This window comes from Bos mutus, chromosome 11, assembly GCF_027580195.1.
Source record: "Bos mutus isolate GX-2022 chromosome 11, NWIPB_WYAK_1.1, whole genome shotgun sequence".
In the NCBI taxonomy this organism is placed as follows: domain Eukaryota; kingdom Metazoa; phylum Chordata; class Mammalia; order Artiodactyla; family Bovidae; genus Bos; species Bos mutus.
In genome coordinates, this window is record NC_091627.1 from 102,688,905 (window position 1) to 102,706,746 (window position 17,842).

Sequence of the window (17,842 nt, forward strand, 5' to 3'; positions counted from 1 at the left end):
ATGGAACAGGAAGGTGTTCATGGATCAGGAGGTCAGCAGCAGCTACACACACAACCTCCCCCGCCATCACAGACGCACACGTGCCTGCACGCACGGGCACGCGCAACGCCTCCCCGCCAGGTGACCCTGAAGGAATTTTCAAGGCACAGGATTTAGGATCAAGGCGTGGCTCTCACCCCACCTGCCTTTGCTCAGGCTTCTTGGCCTGGGACTCCAGGTCTCTCCTCCACCTCCTCATATGAACAACTCCTACTTACTCTCCAAAACCCACAAGTGCCTGGAAGCACTTCCAGGACGCGCTCTCATACCTCACGAGCGCCACCACTCCCTGCTACCAGCCCACCTCTAGCGGTCACAGACCACGTCTGGTTCATCTTTGTGTCCCAGCACCACCAAAGACAGGCCCAGGGTGAACGTGAAGACAGGGTGACAGGTCCACAGAGCCCTGAAGAGGACTGAGTACACGCTCTCTGCCAGCTCGAGCGCCCACGCCTGCACCCGGCCCGCACCTCTCGGCCAGCGTCTGCTGCTCGTTGATGCCCACGTTGAAGAGCACGGGCTGCACCCGCAGCAGCATCCCGCTCTGGATCTCCCGGGGCAGCGCATCAAACAGGGGACCCGGCAGCGGGATCCGCACATTAAAGCCGTCCCTGCAACAGAGAGGAAGAGGGGCTGGGCCTGTGGCCGGGAGGCAGGAGGCGGGTGAGCAAGGAGAGGAAGGGCGGGCCAGGCTCGGTGACCTCCGAGCGGCTGGGCACCAGCCAGCCCGGGGCTGTGAAATGAGTGTCGCAGGCTGTGAGCAGCTGAGTGATACAGAAGAAAGCAAAAATGAAGAGCGTGTCACGTGTGATGAACACAAATGAAAATACTGCGCTGGTTCTGAGAATCAGAAAACCCTGCCTACCGATTTCCTGTGATGACGGGCAGCATGTCAGTGGACGCGTTAGAAGTGGCCTGAGTGACTTTGAAGGTCACGTTCCTCAAGTCCATGATCCCAAGGCTCATGTCCTCCAGCATGGCCAGCTCCTCCCCTGGAGGCCAGAAAGGGAGGGGGCTGTCAGGCAGAGGGGCCCTGCGCTCAGGCCAGCCACGCAAGGCAGGCGACGGGCTCAGGGCGCTGAGACGCGGGGTGAGGGTAGGGAAGCTGGAGGAGGTTTCCTGAGTGCCTTCCAACTTCTCCGTGAGCACACCCCACTATGCGAGTCCCATGGCCACATTACGAAGGGCAGCTGGCACAACTCTGTATTCTTGGCCCTCTCCTGGTGAAGGAAGCAGGGACAGGGACGCCTGTGTGGGGAACTTCAGGAACAAAAGCCATCTCTTTGGATGTTTTAATCTTTCCACATTCTTTAGATTTTCTATCTAAAGGATTTCTTTAGGTATTTCTTCAATGTCTTACAACTCCAAAGATAAACAGATACATTAATAAAAAAATTTACCTACTTTTACCACCTAAGAAGAAATAAACAGAAAATGAAGGTAAGGAGAAGAAATGCCTTTATAAGACAATTTGGAAATACCAGAATGTTTAAACTGTTCCTATCTGTTGACCCACCAACTTTCCTTCCAAATGATTCAGTGGGTGCAAAAATGGGCCAAAAGTACACAAAAATATGCAAAGATGTTTTAATAGGAACAATTCTCAAACAGCCCAAGTGTTCCACAGGAAGCTATTCTTTAAAAATTGTCATCTATCCTCAACTAGAAAAACCTTCAAGATGTGTAACAAAGGCACCACAGGGGGCTGTGTGTGTGTGGTGTGTGTGTGGGGGGGTATGTGTGTGTGTGTGTGTGTACAACTATACAGGGCTGTTTTTAGTTCTCTGTTATACACTTGGGAGCTTTTTGGATACACTTTACTCAGCACGCACTACCCGTGCTTCAGAAAGCCACTGAGGGGCCAGGAGGGGCCCCACAGCAGGCCCCCGCCCCGGCTCACCGTAGGTGCTAAGCAGGCTCTCGAACTGCGCCAGCAGCCCGATGGTGTAGAGCTGCCGCAGGAAGCCATCGTCGTGCAGGCAGTTCCTCAGCTTGATGATGAAGCCGCAGATGAGCGCCGTCAGCTGTGGGGACAAGACACCGCCTCGCCTCGCTCCTGGCCCGGCCGCGTCCTGCGCCCGCACCGCTCTGCCCGCAGCAGCCCCACGCCCTTGGGGCCTGGGGCCAGGAACGCGGAGGCCATGGGGGACAAAGGCTGCAGGGAAGGCGCTCCAGGCTTGCTGCTTCTAGAGGTCAGTCTAGTTTTGATTCAGCTCCTGACCCGACCTTGGGGTTACTCCTGGGCCAGAACCTTCTGGAAGCCCAGAACAATTTCCCCTAGGTGCGGGAAAAGCCCTCTATGCCCACAGATCCAGTCCAGTGCTGAATGGAAACTGGGGTGCTCATGACGAGGCGCACAAGCAGAGAACAGGGCCCTCAAGAGTTTCCTGGGCAAGGGCTCTGGTCACACCCTGCCCTCGCAGGCATCCCAGGCCCCAAGGGGGACAGGAAGCACACAAACCCGCCCAGCTGCTGCCACTGTTCCCGCTACTGACTACATCACTGGCATCTGTAAACTAGGGTGCTCATTTAAGCTCTGCCTCCTCTGCAGGGAAATCACCAGAACAGAGTGGTGCCTGAGCAGGTGTAACACCTGCTGTTTTACAAACAGGTTGTGCGTCTTCTTTGCAGGGAGAAACAAAGGTGACCCCATGCCTGTGCGACCCCAGGCCCCTTGGGGCAGGTTTGGGGGAGCAGGGGCGGCGGCCCCTGAGCACCCATGAGCCTCTAGCTCCCCCTCCCCCGCCTCCACACCCACATCCGGGCCGCAGGCCGCACGGGCAAAGCCACACGCAGGAGAGCACGGCCCTGCTGGCTTCCTCCAGGGCGCAAGAGGGCCAGGCCGGCAGGCCAGGCCCAGGTCTGGGCTCGCTCGTGGCACGTACCGTCTGGCAGAAGACCACGTCGCGGCGGTACTGCAGGCTCAGGAAGCTGGCGATGGTGGGCGCGCTGTCCTGCATGAGCAGGAAGACCATCGCTTTCTTGGCCTTGTCGCTCATCATGGCCACGCAGTCGGTGAGGGTCGTCAGCAGCGGGTACAGGGCCTCGCTCCACTCACCTGGCACGAGGGAGGGGCGCCTGAGAAGGCAGCGTGCGGGAGGCCCCAGCCCAGCCCTGCCGCCCTGTCCAGTCCGCCCCACTCCAGGAGGCCCGCAGCTGGCGCCCAGTGCAGCCTGTCTCTGCCCTTCTAGCCTGAGGCGTCTCCAGGGGGCCTGCCCGCCCACTCTCCCGACCCACTGGGGACTCTGCACCAAACACTCCTGACTGTCCCCTCCCTGGACGATGGCAGAAAGGCTCCAAGAGCGTGTGGCGTCTGCTGAGGCCGGTCCCTCTCAGGGCCCCCGGGAGACCTGTCACCTGGCTTCTCTTGACCCAGGCAGCAGGGCAGGGAGCCCTGTGCTTCTGCAGCAAGGCAGCCACCCGCACTGAGCCTCTGCTCAGCGGGCTCAGGCCCTCGGCCCGTGTCTGGGGACAGAGCCTTCCCCAAGGCAGCCCACATTCTCAGCCCCCTGTGTCCCTGCCCCGATCCTCACCTTCCTGTCATCTATTCCTAGCGTACTGGGGTTTTTTTTCTTTTTCTTTTTTTGGAATATAAGGAAACTTTGACCCTGTACCAAAACAATTTTTAAAAAATAGATGCTCGGGGAAAATGAACAGAGTGAAAGGTATTTTTGGCCTTGGCTCTTTTTGTCTTTTCTATCTAGAAGACGTTCAGCAGATAGGTGCTGGCTCATTACCGCTGGGGAAGCCCCCCCAGCATCCAGCGTGCGGCCCAGGCAGGACGCCCTCCTGGGAAGGGGTGTGGGTCACTGGGTGCCCATGGCCATCATCCTACTCGGGACAGGCCTCATGAGCAGGGCAGCTACCAGGATGGTCAACTCTGTCTCAGATAAACAGCATCTAAACAAGAGAAAAGGGGGCACAGCTCTGCCCTGTGTGTGCATCACACTCTGTTGAGAAACAAATTTAGAGAAACGCCTAAAACCTACAAAAGGACTTCCCTGTATGGTCGACACAGATTTGCAAGTCTACACAGCAACTCAGAATTTGGAAACGATCTAAGTGTGCACAAGTCTACACAGCAGTTCAGAATTTGGAAACGATCTAAGTGTGCACGCAAGGCACACTGCACATGCGTGAGGATTTCCATCTGTCACGGAAACAGGCGGCTGAAATGCAGCAAGTCTACAGCAGGAAGGCCTCAGGAAGGAGACCACAGTGACGAGGAGCCCTGGATGGAGGAGTGGGAAGCGTGAGTCCCAGGCCCGGCTGCTGCCGAGCGGCGGTGGGGACGCTGGGGCAGGCCCCCACCACTGAGCCACGGGGCCTTCGCACCAAAATGGGACGGCTGCAGTAAATGACACCCACGTCTCTTCCTTCCTCTAAAATTCTCCAAGGCCATGCTTTTGTTTCTTTGAATAACTCTGTTGAATCCAGGTCAATTATACTCAACAACTATCAAAAAAGGCCAATTTTAGCATTAAGTTTTAACAGTCAAGTCCTGTGGGGAGAGGCAGGTAGGCATTCAGACCATCCTTCACCTAAGAAGTAAATGCTCTGAGAGCAAATGCTGCCAACTTTGCTTGACTTTTCCACTTAATGTGAATATATATGTGTAATATGCAAATTTACGATCATTTTAACCTGAAAATGAGCAGAATATATAAGTGGTCTTATTTGACTGAACAAGCTGTCTGCATATAATTTTTTTACTTTGCCTTACTTATGTTTAAACAAAATTCATATAAGAATGGCTCAGTTTTGCTACATTAGAGGGGAAAAAACACTGGAAAAAACTGTAGTGTTGGAAGAATGGTTTAAAAAAAATAGAAAGCACTCAGAATTTGTCAAAGAGAAGAGGCGTAGCCCTGAACAGGAGACGAGCCTGACATCGCCCAGAGAAAGGCTCAGCGTGTCTGGGTGGCTCCAGGGCTCGTGTAGTGTCGACCAGCCCTTAGTGAATACTTGTGAGACCTCACTTTTACCTGTTTTCTCATCTAATCCACAAAGAAGGGGTGACTAATACGGGTAAGGAAACAGCCTCACAGAGGCTAAGTCTTTTCCCAGACACACAAAAAAGAACTGCCGTCTGTCTACACGTCTGACTATGTAAGTGCGCAGCGGCTGGGGACAAGACTGTGGGTCAACATGAAGACAGAGCAAAATTTAAAACTTCTAAACAAAATGAACTTCAGGGGCAATAATGAGATTTCCTCTGGAATTAACCAGATTTAAGGAATTAACCTGAATTAAGTATCTGGGATGTTAGGGCTGGTGAAGGGGTTTACTCGGCCTCCTTCATCAAGAAAGCCTGGCCATGAAAAAAAACCAGCAGTGACGAAGCAGCACCCTCTGTGGGACAAGCTCCTGTCTCCCTGCTCACCCGCAACACCCACTGAGGGGCCAGCCCAGGACCACGCGGCTTCAGACAGCTGTGCTTTTGTGTGTTCTCATTAACAGGGGCCGGAAGGGAGGAAGTAGGGAGATACGAGGATGTGCGTGTTCTAACTCGGACTCAACACAGCTCTGTGAGGAAAGCTGAGGGAACTATTGGCAGGGAACCATCTGCGTTCATCTGACGTCAACTGTGGACAGGCCACCTGAGTGTCAGGGAGGTGGTGGAGCTGACAGGAGACGAGGAGAGCGTACAAGCCAGGCTGTTTGCTGCCTGGGAAGCACAGGACCGCCCGTCAGCTCCGCAAACTGCAGGATGTGCAGAGCTGAGGGAGCCCGAGCTGCTCCAGGGCCACCACCACCTCCCCTGGTCTTAATTTCTGGGGACCGTCACTGCCACAGAGCCTAGGGAGACAGCGCAGCGTGAGGCACCAACCTGCCATGCAGGTGAGCTCAGCGGGGCTGCGAGTCTGGGGACCGGCTGGGGAGGGGGCGCCGAGGTAACTGCCCAAGCAGCTGCCAGGCCTTGGAGAGCCCAGGGGACTGGTGCTGAGACCTGCTCATGGCCAGACTAAACTTGGGGCAGGGCAGGGGGAGAGAAACAGGGGCTGAAGCAGGCTGCTGGGCCTGTTACAAGGTGCCCGATCGGACTGCCCGCTGAGGCACCAACAGCACCCGGGGCGCTGGGGGAACGGCCGTGAGCAGAGCTGAGTGCCCGGTGCCCTGGGAGTGAGAGGATGCTCTGAGCGCACGGGAACAGGGTGGTGAAGCTCATGGTCCTGGCTGGCTGCACTTGGGTAGGCAGCATGTGTCTCGCCCTGTGCGCCTGTGCAGTCAGGGGCAGGGAAGCAAAACAAAACAAACATCGTATCTGGGGGTCTCATGCTTGCTCTGGGAGAACCACAAGCCACGTTCAGGAAACGCAATATGAACTAGAGCAGGGGTCGGCACGTTTTCTCTCTAAAGCACTACACTCCGTGTTTCAGGCTCTAAAGGCCCTGGGGTCTCTGTTGCCACTGCTGAATTCTGGAATTGCCCCCGGGCAGCCACGGAACTGTGTGAACGAACAGGTGTGACTCACTTCAGGACAATGGTATCTAGGTGAACGGGATTCCCTCAGAGCTGTGGCTGGCCGACCCCTGAACTAGAGTCATAAACACCGATTCCTCCATGCAGATGAAGCAGAAAGGACTCCATTTCTAGCACTAACTCCACCTGAGGCCCCAGCAGGGTCTGACGGGAAGTCTGAGGCCGCAGCCAGACTCAGAACAGAGGATGCTGCGAGATGCGAGGTCACAGCACCTGGGCAGCTACGCCTCATCTGCCTCCCTGCCTTCACGGGATGCTTGCAGAATCGGGTGGAATCACAGGAAAAATCATTTATAAACATGAACTTGTCTTAACCAGGCCCCCGACTCCAGGACCCCCAGAGACGGAGACACAAGCCGTCTGAACGGCTGCAGGATGCCACAGTGCCCAGCCCGCCTGGCCCCTCGGCATACCCAAGGGCAGCTGCTAGATCCCGCACAAGGAAGAAACCCCTCGAGGATCCTCCCAACTCTGGGAGCACACGGTAATCTGACAGTGGAGCTACACACACGACCTGGATATTAAAAAGAGGTCTGCGGAGCCTTGAACGGAAACCACGTACCTGGGCTGGACTCTTCAGGAGGGGGGCTGCAATCTGCACAGAAATGGAGGTGACATGGATGATTAAGGCACGCACACAGTTCAAACACCAACAACTCAACGCTTAGAGCAACTGCGGGAGCAGCTGGCAGTAAGCTGGCTCAACTGAGCGGAGAAGAGGCCAGGGGCCTGCCCGCCTCTTCCCGAGGGGTCCCATGGAGGTGGTGGGGCCGCTGGGAGCACACCGCCCAACACACCAGCGTCAGCACTCATGTTGCTGACACTTCAACATGACACGCTCTTCCGGAAGAGCAGGTTAACGTGTCACAGTGCGATAACGCCCCCACGTCCATCGCATGGCATGTGCCGGAGCCCATGCTGACCCACGACATCTGGAAGCAGACGTGCAGTGAGAGACACTGACCAGTAAATAAGCGTCCAGTTCAGAGCCCACTGCCCTGATGGGCCACGGAGCCTGGGCTAGAGGTCAACTGCTGAGATCCAAAAGGTTGGGGTCCGGTCAGAAAACCCATATACCAAACACGTCCACGCCAATCTTTACCACGTAAGCCGAATACAAAACCTTTATGATTGAGGGAGGGCTACTACTGGAATGCCCCCTTGGGTCCCTTAAAGATACCGTTTAACTTGATTTCACCCTCACTGAGTAGCATCGGGAAGTACTCACTTGAATTTCACTTTTCCCTTAAAAACTCTAAAATTTTCCTGGTTAACTGTGTGTGCCACTTATTAAGAAACAAGTTTGAAAGGGATTGTTTGGGGGTAAAAGCTTATTTTACGTCTGAACTTTTGGTTTCCAACAATGTTTTCAGATCCTTAAATAGGCAGTTTCAGATCCCCAAGAACAGACAGAGCCAGCTGGATGGAGACTTGACACCCTGGACTTTGCAGGAGGGCGGTGGCCAGGATCTTCCCTCTAATTGTCTTTGGCCATGACTTCTTAAACTGGCCAGCAGGACAGAAAACAGACCAACGTTCAAGACCTGTGTGTGGTGAAGACTTCAGTGTCATCACCAGAGCTCAAACCTCCCGAGGCCATCTGCTTCCTAAGGAGGGAAGCCACCATGGGGTCTGTGACACAGAACATCTATCTGGTTAAAACCTGAAGTGCCTCAGACCTGGGAAGAATACCAACTCCTGCCTCCCCAGAACCTCTGAGATCCCGAATCTCCATGAGGAGAAGGGTCTAGAGGCCTGCTTCCATGATCCGCACTGATCCCAAGCAGGTGGGCTGGGACTACGCCTAAGAAGAGGTCAGGGGCTAAACCTGCTGGGCAAATTCATCTTCAGTAACAGGGAGAGGGAGGGATCTCCTCTGGTGGCCTTAGGGCACTGAGTCCCTTGAGATTTGTTGACCACAGTGGACTGCTCCACACACAGGCAGCATGTAATCTCAAGGGCACACGACCTGGGGTGTGACCCGTGGACCTCAGGTTAACAGAAAGCAGGTCCGAGGTTGGAATAACTCTCTTGGGACGAGGAGAGCAGGAGTGTGTGTGCATGGAATGTCGTGGAAGTCAGCAGATCCTGGCAGGTTGGGGGGGAGGGGTGAAGATGGGTCACTTGGGGAGACAACCAGGAGGAACAGGCCCATGAGCCCCTGTGGCTCCTGCCAGTGGGGACTGGCCAGTGGGTCCTGCTGAGCCCTGGCCCCAGGGGAACCCCGCCCACCAGGCAAGGTCGAGGCAGGGCAACTTCCTGATGAAAGATGAAAACCAAGGACCCAGCACGGGGTGGAGAACTGAATGAAAAGGGATAATAAAGTCTTTCCAAGAAGCAGGAGTTGTTGTTCACAGGTAATAAATAAACGTGTGAACCCAACCTGCTCGTTAGGCCAAAAGGACCACCCTGGGAACTTGGAAGGGCATCAGGAAGCATGACAGAGCCCAGGTCTGGCCCCTGAGGACAAGAGACAGAGTAAGACAAACGTCTCAGTCTGGTTCCCCTGATCCGCCGCTGCACACGGGGGTCTGAATGGCTTCCTGGCTATGCTTAGGATCACAGGCGGGTACTTTGGAGGCACATGGTTTCATATGTTTCTCTGAATGCTGATCAGCAGAGTCAGACTCTCAGACACTTCCTACTCCTGTGAGCACAACAGAGCTGATCTGTCGGGCACACACAGGTACCAGCCACGCCCTAGATATCATAAATAAATGCTCGTTTAAATCACTTCAAAACTGCACTAAAATGTGTGTTTGAACATTACGAGATGTGCCTAGAAAAAGAGGACATTTAATAAGTTATGAGCATAACAATATACCTCATTAAACAAACTACCTCCTGCATTTTTTTAAAACTCCTATCAATAACTTTTATCTCCAGAAATATGTTTAAATTGCAAGCAGGACAATATTAAAGAGACATGAGCAATGAACTTTCAAAAGATTGTTAAAAGCAACACAATTTACGGTAAAAAATGAGAACACGAACGACGACAAAACAGCTCCATGAACTAAACACAGGTCTGGGGAACTGAAAGTCAAACCCTCGGAGATGGAGTGTGGAGGACGCAGACACTGTGGAGACACACGCTCGTGAGAGGAGCGGCCTGGGGACAGACTGCAGGAGGGCTGGTGCGGAGGGCATCTGACACACCAAGCCGCTCCAACAGGAGCCTGACTGTCTTGAAGGAACGCTGCCCAGTGTGGAAACAAGTCCTGCTGCAGGAGGCCCGTCAGCGCCTCGCCTCTACCGCGTGACGCTCCCAAAGGGGAGCGAGCAGGCGGCAGCGGCCGGTCTCAGCTGCCTGGCCCACGGCCCCACCAGCTCTTAGGAAAGGCCGGAGCTTTAGGGACCAAGCACCTCCGTGTTCAGAAAGCACGGTACCCCCAGCTTTAGGAGCCAGCAGAATGGAGTGCCTGGTTAGGCTCCGTCTCCACAGACGGTGGGCTCTTTATGCAGCAGGCTGCTCCAGGCCACTGTCCTGCCATCCACGGAGAGACCCACCTGGAGGTGGCGCTGAACAGATAAACCCCGCTGGGCCCCCAGGTGTGGCAGAGGGGCGCACCCCGAGTTACCACCACCGGCCAGGGCAGCAGGCTGCAGCTGTAAAAGGGCTCCCAGCCCACGACCACCAGCCTCTACAGACAAGTGCTGGCCTGCCACCAGCTTGCTCTTCCCTGCATGCTACGCCTGCTCCTTCACCCCTGATGCAACAGGCAATCTCACCAGAAAGGTGTCTACCATTCCGCCTCCTTCAGGTTCCCAGGTGGGTGGACAAACCACAGATGCTTAGGAACCCGACCCTCCAGACGCAGCAGGGGGACCTGGGAGGGCTGAGGGCCAACAAGCCATGAAGACGCGGAGAGCCCCCGGCCCCCACCTGCTGCTCCGGGCACTGTGACACCCCCTTCTACTGAGAGGCCTCCCTGCAGTCTGCGTGGGGTCATGGAGTTAGAGACACATGGACAGACAGACAGTATGCGTGGGACCCGGGCTGCATACGCACGTGTGGGTGTGGTCGGGTGAGGGCAGCATGCAGCGGAGGGGCATGGCGAGGAGGGGGCATCGCAGAGGACGTCCTCCGGTCGGATCCAGTAGGCCTGGCTGCCCTGGTTACCTTTCCGGCTGGAGCCGCTGCCGGCGCCCAGGAGGCCATCTTCGCAGCCCTCGCCCTGCAGGCGCTCGCGCTGCAGCAGCTTGTCCACCCGCTGGATGATGCACTCCAGGCTCTTGTCCACATTCAGCCACACCTTCTCCTTCCAGAGCAAGGGCACGGGGTCAGTGCCTCGGGTGGGACAGAACACAAGCCAGACACCCCCCGACTTGGACCCCCACCTGGGCCCCATGCTCCCTAAAGCCCTCAATTTAGAAACAGCGAGATAATTCACAGCTCCTTATCACAGGTGCATTTGCTTTTCCAAAGACAAATCAATGTCCTGTTTTGTGAAGAGTCTGCCGGTTACTATCCCAGAGGCCAGGGCAGGCAGAAGGGACAGTCTCATCCCCTCCTCCGTCCACTGCAGACCTCACATGACTGTCACAGGAGACCAAGGTCTTCTGAGGGGGAGCTGCTGATGACTTGGGTTGGGGAGGGGGTGGCTCCAGAAACACAGACAGAATTCAGGACACTGGGGTGGGGCTGCAGGAGCCCAGTGCCTCTGAAGAGCACACCCAACAAGCGACAGAGTTGGCTTTGTGATGTGTCACTACGAGAGGGACAGACCTGATCTTGGAGCCCACCTTTCGGGAAAGCATGATATGTCAGAGCACAGCTCCCAAGTCCTCAGTCTCTCAGTTCCAGGAAGATGCAGCCTGGCAGGGCCGATGGCCAGAGAGAGAGCAAGGCCTTGCGTTTTCAAGGCCAGCTCAGCTCGGGGGGTGGGGTGGGGGGAGTGCGGACTCACCCACTCCTCCTCGTGCCAATCCACCTGCAGAGAAGACCGGCTGTTCCTGCCCGACCACCGAGCCATGAGGGTATCCTGGTCATTCCGCAGCATCACCTGCTCCTCCTCGGTCGAGGTGGGCGAGGCCTTGGAGGCGATGTAGTCAGGCCGGGCGGCATTCAGCCCGTGGATGGAGGTGGCCAGCAGCTTGCAGTCACACACAGTGACCAGCTGCCGGGTCTGCAGGGACACATGCACGCCCAGCCTCTGAGCACCCAACCCGTGCTGAGCAGGCCTTACCAAGGGGCGGAGGAAGCGTCCCAGCTTCAACAAGCCCCCCGGCACTCGCTGCAAAGTCAAGGGCATGAAGCCGTCACCGAGGATCCTGAGTCCTGGGCTCTGTCACTACCTTGCCCCCGCTCCAGCTCTATGGCCACAGGCCAGTCCCAGACCTCCGTTCCAGGCCATGTGGGAAACAGACCTGAAGGCAGACAGACCTTCGAGGTCATCCCAAAGTCCCCACTCGTGTGGACAGCTCCCGGCACATGTGAGGTGTCCAGGGGTTTTCAGACACCCGAGGGACCCACCCCACCTGCAGCAGGGGAGTCCCTCCTACCTTGTCTGCCAAGATGGCAAGTGTTCTTTCCAGGCCAGTGGCAGACCTGTCCTTGGCCGCCCTCGAGAGCCGCTCGGCGTAGTAACTCACTTGGGTTTTGAGGGTGTTGATCTGGGCGATGATCTCCTTAGCTCTGATGATGTCCTGTGGTATGTAGATGATAGACTGGCAGCTGGATGACGTGCTAGGAAGGATTGGAACAGATTCAAAAGGGTTCTCCCAAGTTGACAAGGCTGGAGACACCCTCCCAACCCCAGCCCGCACCCAATGCAAGGTGAAGCGTCCTGTTCCTCAGGGGTGTTTTCCTAGGCTAGTCTAGTTGTTGACGGGCAAGAGTAAATTTCAGGAGATCCATCCTGTCTATATGGTAGAGGCTTGAAATGTTAAAATACAATTAAGTCTTTTATCTACATTCCCATGTATCTGTATTTCTACTGTGTTTATACACATGTGTACAGATACTGAGCCTGGTAGTCATCTGAACATCCACCCTCTATCACCTAAGAACCTCTTCGTTCAGTTTCTAAGTGTTACCTAAATGGAGACTTGGGGTCTGCTGATACTGGAAGGGGTCACGTCACAGTACAAGGAGACTTCAGTGGGGGCTGGACTTTGCCAAAAGATTCCTGGTTTCTCATTTGGCCAACGAGGACTTCAAACTTTCTATGCATAGACGTACATCCTCCTTCGTGTGTTTACCTCAGCAAGTCCCCAGAAAACTGGGCTTCTGTCCTTTCTCTCCTGCTCTGGGACTCCCTTACTTAAAAAATCCTGTCCCGAGGGATGAAGGGGGTGTGGAGAACGCGCCGAACCGGAGGCAAGGCCCTCAGTGACTTAGGAAACCGGTCCTCCCGTCTCTTGCCAGGCGATGTGTGTGCCTCTTGGGATGCAACGCCAGAGACACAGCTCAGCCACTGCCCGGCACAAACACCAGCCTCTGGGGAACCAGCTCCATCTGGGGACCTTCTAGATGGGGACATAAACTGAATGTCTCTTGGCTAAAATGCTAAATCAACCCTATATTACAAACTTATTTTTCAGACCACCTGAGGAAGCGAGGGAAGCAGGGGGAAAACATACAAGGCACCCATCTTTCACGGAATGAGGGGCCTTGACTGACACCCTCAAAGAACTGCCCTTTGACTCTGGGGGAGGAGAGACAAGGTGGAGGACCACACCCTCCTTCGTTGCCCCAGGAGAAGAGGGTCATGTGATCAGGGATGAGCCCTTTCCTTACTGGGCTCTTTCCAGGCTAACCCAAAGCCGGGTCACCAAGAAATGGCCCTGCCCTGCCCCCTGACAGACTACGGGGTCAGCATGCACACACGAAAACCACAGCACCCCAGAACGAACAACACCCCGAGCCCAGACATCACAGTGAGAAATGATGGAGGTGTCAGAAGCCCATGCAGCAGGCCGCAGTCAGGCCCGCACAGCATGAGGCGTGCACGCTGCTCTCCAAGCTGCAATCACTCTGCCCAATGAATAGCTGCCACTCAGCGGAGTCGAGTCTTAGGGCGGGAGTTTTCAAATCTCTTCTTCCCAGGCCCCAGTCAAGAGAACACACATAACATGAGGTGCACGTTCGTGTGTGTGTGTGGAATGGTGTGTCCATTTCAGCAAATACAAAGCCTCCAGCCGGCCGGAGAGGAATCACCTCCCCACTCCCCATGAGTCCTCACACACAGGTCTTATCAGTAACTGGGGCTCACAGAGGGGCCGCATGGCAGGAGTGAGAAAGGACACACCTCAAACAGTGGCTGTTCATGGACAACTGTGAACAGCAGTCGTGTGAGCACGAAGACTAAAAATGGGGCAGCTGCAGAGCCTCGGCTGGGGGACAGGGCCATGTCCCCGTGGCACCCTGGCCCTCCCGGCCAGGGCCCTGAGCTGCTCCAGCTCCATGAAGGTAGCGGTTCCAAGGGCAGCAGGAGCCTCACGAGTCCTGGTGCAGAACCCCTGTTCTGGACCGGGGCCGCACTCTGTGTGAGTCTGGGGAGGCCTGGAGCAGCACCCGGGGACCCCAGTCAGCAGGCACCAGGATTCCAGCTGCCATCTCATTCTTTGGTGGAGAAGTCATCTGATTATATTAACCCCTGGTTTGCCGTCCAGGAGTAAAACTGACCCTAGTAATTTGTTTTGCAAATCTCCATTAACCATTAAATATAAAAATGTACGCAGGGGACTTCCCTGCTGGTCTACGGTTAAGACACTGTGCTTCCATGGCAGGGGCAGGGATTCAATGCCTGCTCAGGGAACTAAGACCCTATGTGCCATGAAGCATGGCCAAAGGAAAAAAAAGTAAGCTGGTTTCATTCCTGCGAGAGGTGAAGGGGAAGTAAAAACAGAAGAGCCTTAGATGGCAGTAAAAGAAGCCAGGAAGGGACTCCCAAACACACCACGGTACTGGCTTGAAGCCTCAGCACCTGAGACCTGCCTGGCCTAGGTGACTCCTCGTCATGGAGAGAGAGCTGGGTCTTTGCTCCGAGTGATGCAGCCAGACTGGGAGGGTTTGAAACAGCAGACTGGAGACGGGCTATTCATTATCACAGAACATTGCAGTTGGAAGGGAGTTCCATCTACGAGACTACAACTAGGAGCCTGCGGGGGCGTGGCGGGGGCAGCACCTCACAGAGGAGGGGACAGGCTTTCTCTGCACGAGAGCAAGACCCAAACGCACACTCTCCACAGACAGAGAACTCACCAACACTCCTCAAAACTGCTAAAGAGAAGAACCAAGACGAAATATTAGCAGTTTGTTAGCAAACGGCAAATGCAAAACAAAAAAACGTAAAAACCAAGTTCTCTTTCATCAAAATTCTGGAGATAACTTGAGGAAGCCCCGACTACAGGGAGGATTCAGCTTAGGAGCCCAAGGTGCTCCCTGGTCGAAGCAGCGTCTGCGCGTGTGCTTGAGCCCCAGGGAGAAGCCCATGTGGTGGGCTACACCTGGGCTGAGGAGAGCTCCCCTGGTGCAAACCATTCCTGCAGGCGGTTTTATGCCATTAGTAGGAAAATACATAAACATGTACATTATATATTTGAAAAATACTACAAAAAGCCTTTGGGGAATAAGAGTCCTGAAGTTCACATGCAGAATAACTGGTATCAACACCCCGACCTTCCTGGGACAGGGCCAGCCCCTTGACTGGCTTTCTCCTCCAGGGCCCCACGCCAGCTCGAGTCGCACGCTCACACCTCCACACGGCCCATGCAGTGCAGCGACACACATGCGGCTGGCCGTGCAGAGCGGCGGTGGCACAGGAAGCTGTCTTTGCCCTAATTCCCAGGGGACCACCAGGCTGGTGAATCCTCGGGTGGGTCTGGTGGCCTGGTTTGAGGAGCCCTTGGTGGGGCCAGATCCAGGTCAAGGGGGCTGCAGGAAGGTGGGCAGGATCCCAGAGATGCTGCCCAGTCTGAGGCCTACCTCCCACCCTCTGAACCCTGAGTCCCCGGGTGCTCTCTGCCCGCCTGCTCACGCCTCAGCCCACTGCACCTGTCCTTTCTCCCCGGCCCCTGCAGTCCAAGGTCAACCTGCTCAAGCCCTGTCCTGACACCCACCCAGACACAGAGCCAGGCTCTGGCCTGAGGCTGCGGCCAGCACTGTGTGCGTGCACTCAGTCACCAGGCCGCCACGACTGCTCCACAGGACCTCCTGAGGATCGTGGGCCTTGGTGTTGGGGCCCCTCAACTCCACATTCTGCACCAGCTGCTCTGCTGCAGCCCCAGCTTCTTCTTTCTCTGCGATGCCACCTTCTTCTCCTGGCCCTTCCAGGATCACTGCCCAGTCCTGCCTCCCCATCTTCTCCAGAACCTCGCTCCACCAGTGTCCTCCACCATCTCCCCTCATTTGCCATCATCTCTCCTACTAGTCTGAGACAAGCTTGTCTTGGTCCCACTCCTCCTCCACCTCTAGGTCCGAGGAGCCCACGGCATCAGCTGCACGTATCCCATCTACTTCCTACACCCGAGCCCTCCAGTCAAGGTTAAGTCTAGCCAGGCGATGTTCGGGAAGATCACCAATGCCTCCCGGTGTCGGACACGACAGCTCAGCTTATGCTCTCTCCCTGTCGCCCCTGCCCTGCAGCAGCCCCTGCACCCCCTCTCCAGCAGGCTCCCAGCACCGCTGTCGCCCTACCTGCTCAACCTGTCAGCTCTAGTCACCAGCTCGCCCTGCCCGCAGAGCTCCTCCCGGAGGCCCCGCCCCTTATCACGTGCCCCGCCCACCTCGCTGTTTCCCCGCTCTGATTGGTCACTCCCTGCAGCCCCTGGAGCCTCTCTGACCCTGGGAACACTGACCACCAATGTCCTCCAGGAAAGGAAACCGTCTTTCCCAGACCTCACACCCTGTGACCTTCGACCAAGGTTTCTAAAGGGCAGCGGAGCCCGCCAAGTCCGCCAGGGCCGGGGGAACCATTCTCCAGGCGGATTTTTCAATCGCCTGTTTTGCAGGGACAGGCCCTCGGGCACTCATCACCGCCCAGCTTGGACGTGCACAAAGAGCGGCACAGGCGCCTCAGGCAGCTCCCCCACCCTGCAAAAGCAGCTCGGACGCTGGACGTTTCTGCGGTCCCCTTGCGACTTCTTTTCTTTTTTAAATCCAGGAAGCCCGAGACACCAGAACAAGGAGGACAGATACCCTCTGAGAACTTACTGTTTCTTGGTCTCTTCAAACTTGTGCAGCTTTTTGCGGAGCCCTCCCGACTTGAAGCCCTGGCAGTGTGCTGCTGGCGCCCCAATGGTGACGATGTCATAGTTCTGATCTGAATGACAGAAAGCTCTCCTCCGTTACTCTGGCTCAGGCCTGCGGACAAAGCTGGCTACGGGGATATGCACGAAGCTCTGGGGTACCCCGCCAGCCCGGCTCCAAGCAGCCTATGGCAACACTAGCCCCACCATCCAGGGTGCCCGAGGGCCTCTGGAGCCCAGCACCCTCATCTTGGCTCAGAGGGGCCTGTGTGGGTCTCAGGGTGGGGCCACACAGCGACCCACGACACTCAGCCTGCACCCCTGCCTCAGAAGGATGACCCGTGGGCCGTTTTCTGCCCCAGACATGCAAGAGAAGCTGGAGGGAGGACAAACGAGAGGAAGGTGCTAGAGCTCCTCACAAAGGCCTTGGAGGTCCCTTTGCTGTGCTCTCAGCCCAACGCCACAGCAGACACATAGGACAGACGTGCGACAGCTCAGGGACCAAGGGCCAGTGGGGGAAAGAAGCGACATGATTCACGGGGCAGTTACCTGCTCCTCCATCATCCTGAACTCTCATCCTTTGTATGTGTAAGTTAGTGGGAACAAATTCTAGCTTTTTATCTGCTTTCAAACTGCTTGCTTTGAACGAGGGACCTAAGGATCAGAAGGGGAGAAGATAAAGATGGTCAGCCTGTATCCAGCGTGCAAGAAAGCCGCCCAGAGAAGGGACCCTGTGAGGACTCTGCCGTGGGTGAGCAGGCATGTGTCGGCAGAGGCCTCAGGGACTCCAAGCTGCTCACAAGCACGCTTCCTTCCCTGATGACAGGGGCTGTGAAATGCTGAGGGACAGCGGCTCCTGGCCAGAAGACTGGTCTGGGGTCCCAGGGGTGAGTGCAGGCCGGTGGAGCCACCCTTGGAAGCTGAGGAACGACACCAGGCCTGCCTACGCCAGCTCTCAGCCGAGAGGTCTGACTCAGGGATGGGACTGTGTGCAGCACGCTGTCAGCACCGCTATAAAAAGCAGGTGGGCCCATGCCAGAAAGTGCCTGTTCCCACTGCAGAGCCTTCCAGCACCCAATATCTAAGAAGCCGCGCAACAGCAGAGACACGTCTCCAATCTGGAAAG

At 56.0% G+C, this 17,842-nt stretch overlaps 1 protein-coding gene across 15 annotated transcripts in view; it reads right to left on the reverse strand.

The window, feature by feature from the left end:
- The window catches only part of INPP4A (inositol polyphosphate-4-phosphatase type I A), a 118,744-nt gene that overhangs the window by 16,891 nt on the left and 84,011 nt on the right, over positions 1–17,842 (reverse strand). For 3 of the 15 annotated variants that reach the window (XM_070379987.1, XM_070379983.1, XM_070379988.1), the window contains exons 12-22: positions 17,266–17,370; positions 16,682–16,790; positions 14,732–14,749; positions 12,028–12,211; positions 11,433–11,759; positions 10,535–10,784; positions 7,085–7,117; positions 2,925–3,097; positions 1,940–2,063; positions 905–1,031; positions 510–650 (exon numbers count right to left, since the gene is read on the reverse strand). In XM_070379987.1, the coding sequence (XP_070236088.1) occupies positions 510–650; positions 905–1,031; positions 1,940–2,063; positions 2,925–3,097; positions 7,085–7,117; positions 10,535–10,784; positions 11,433–11,759; positions 12,028–12,211; positions 14,732–14,749; positions 16,682–16,790; positions 17,266–17,370 (1,591 nt within the window). The remainder of the gene's footprint in view (positions 1–509; positions 651–904; positions 1,032–1,939; positions 2,064–2,924; positions 3,098–7,084; positions 7,118–10,534; positions 10,785–11,432; positions 11,760–12,027; positions 12,212–14,731; positions 14,750–16,681; positions 16,791–17,265; positions 17,371–17,842) is intronic. The other 12 variants (XM_070379996.1, XM_070379995.1, XM_070379992.1 and 9 more) reach the window with 10 other exon arrangements.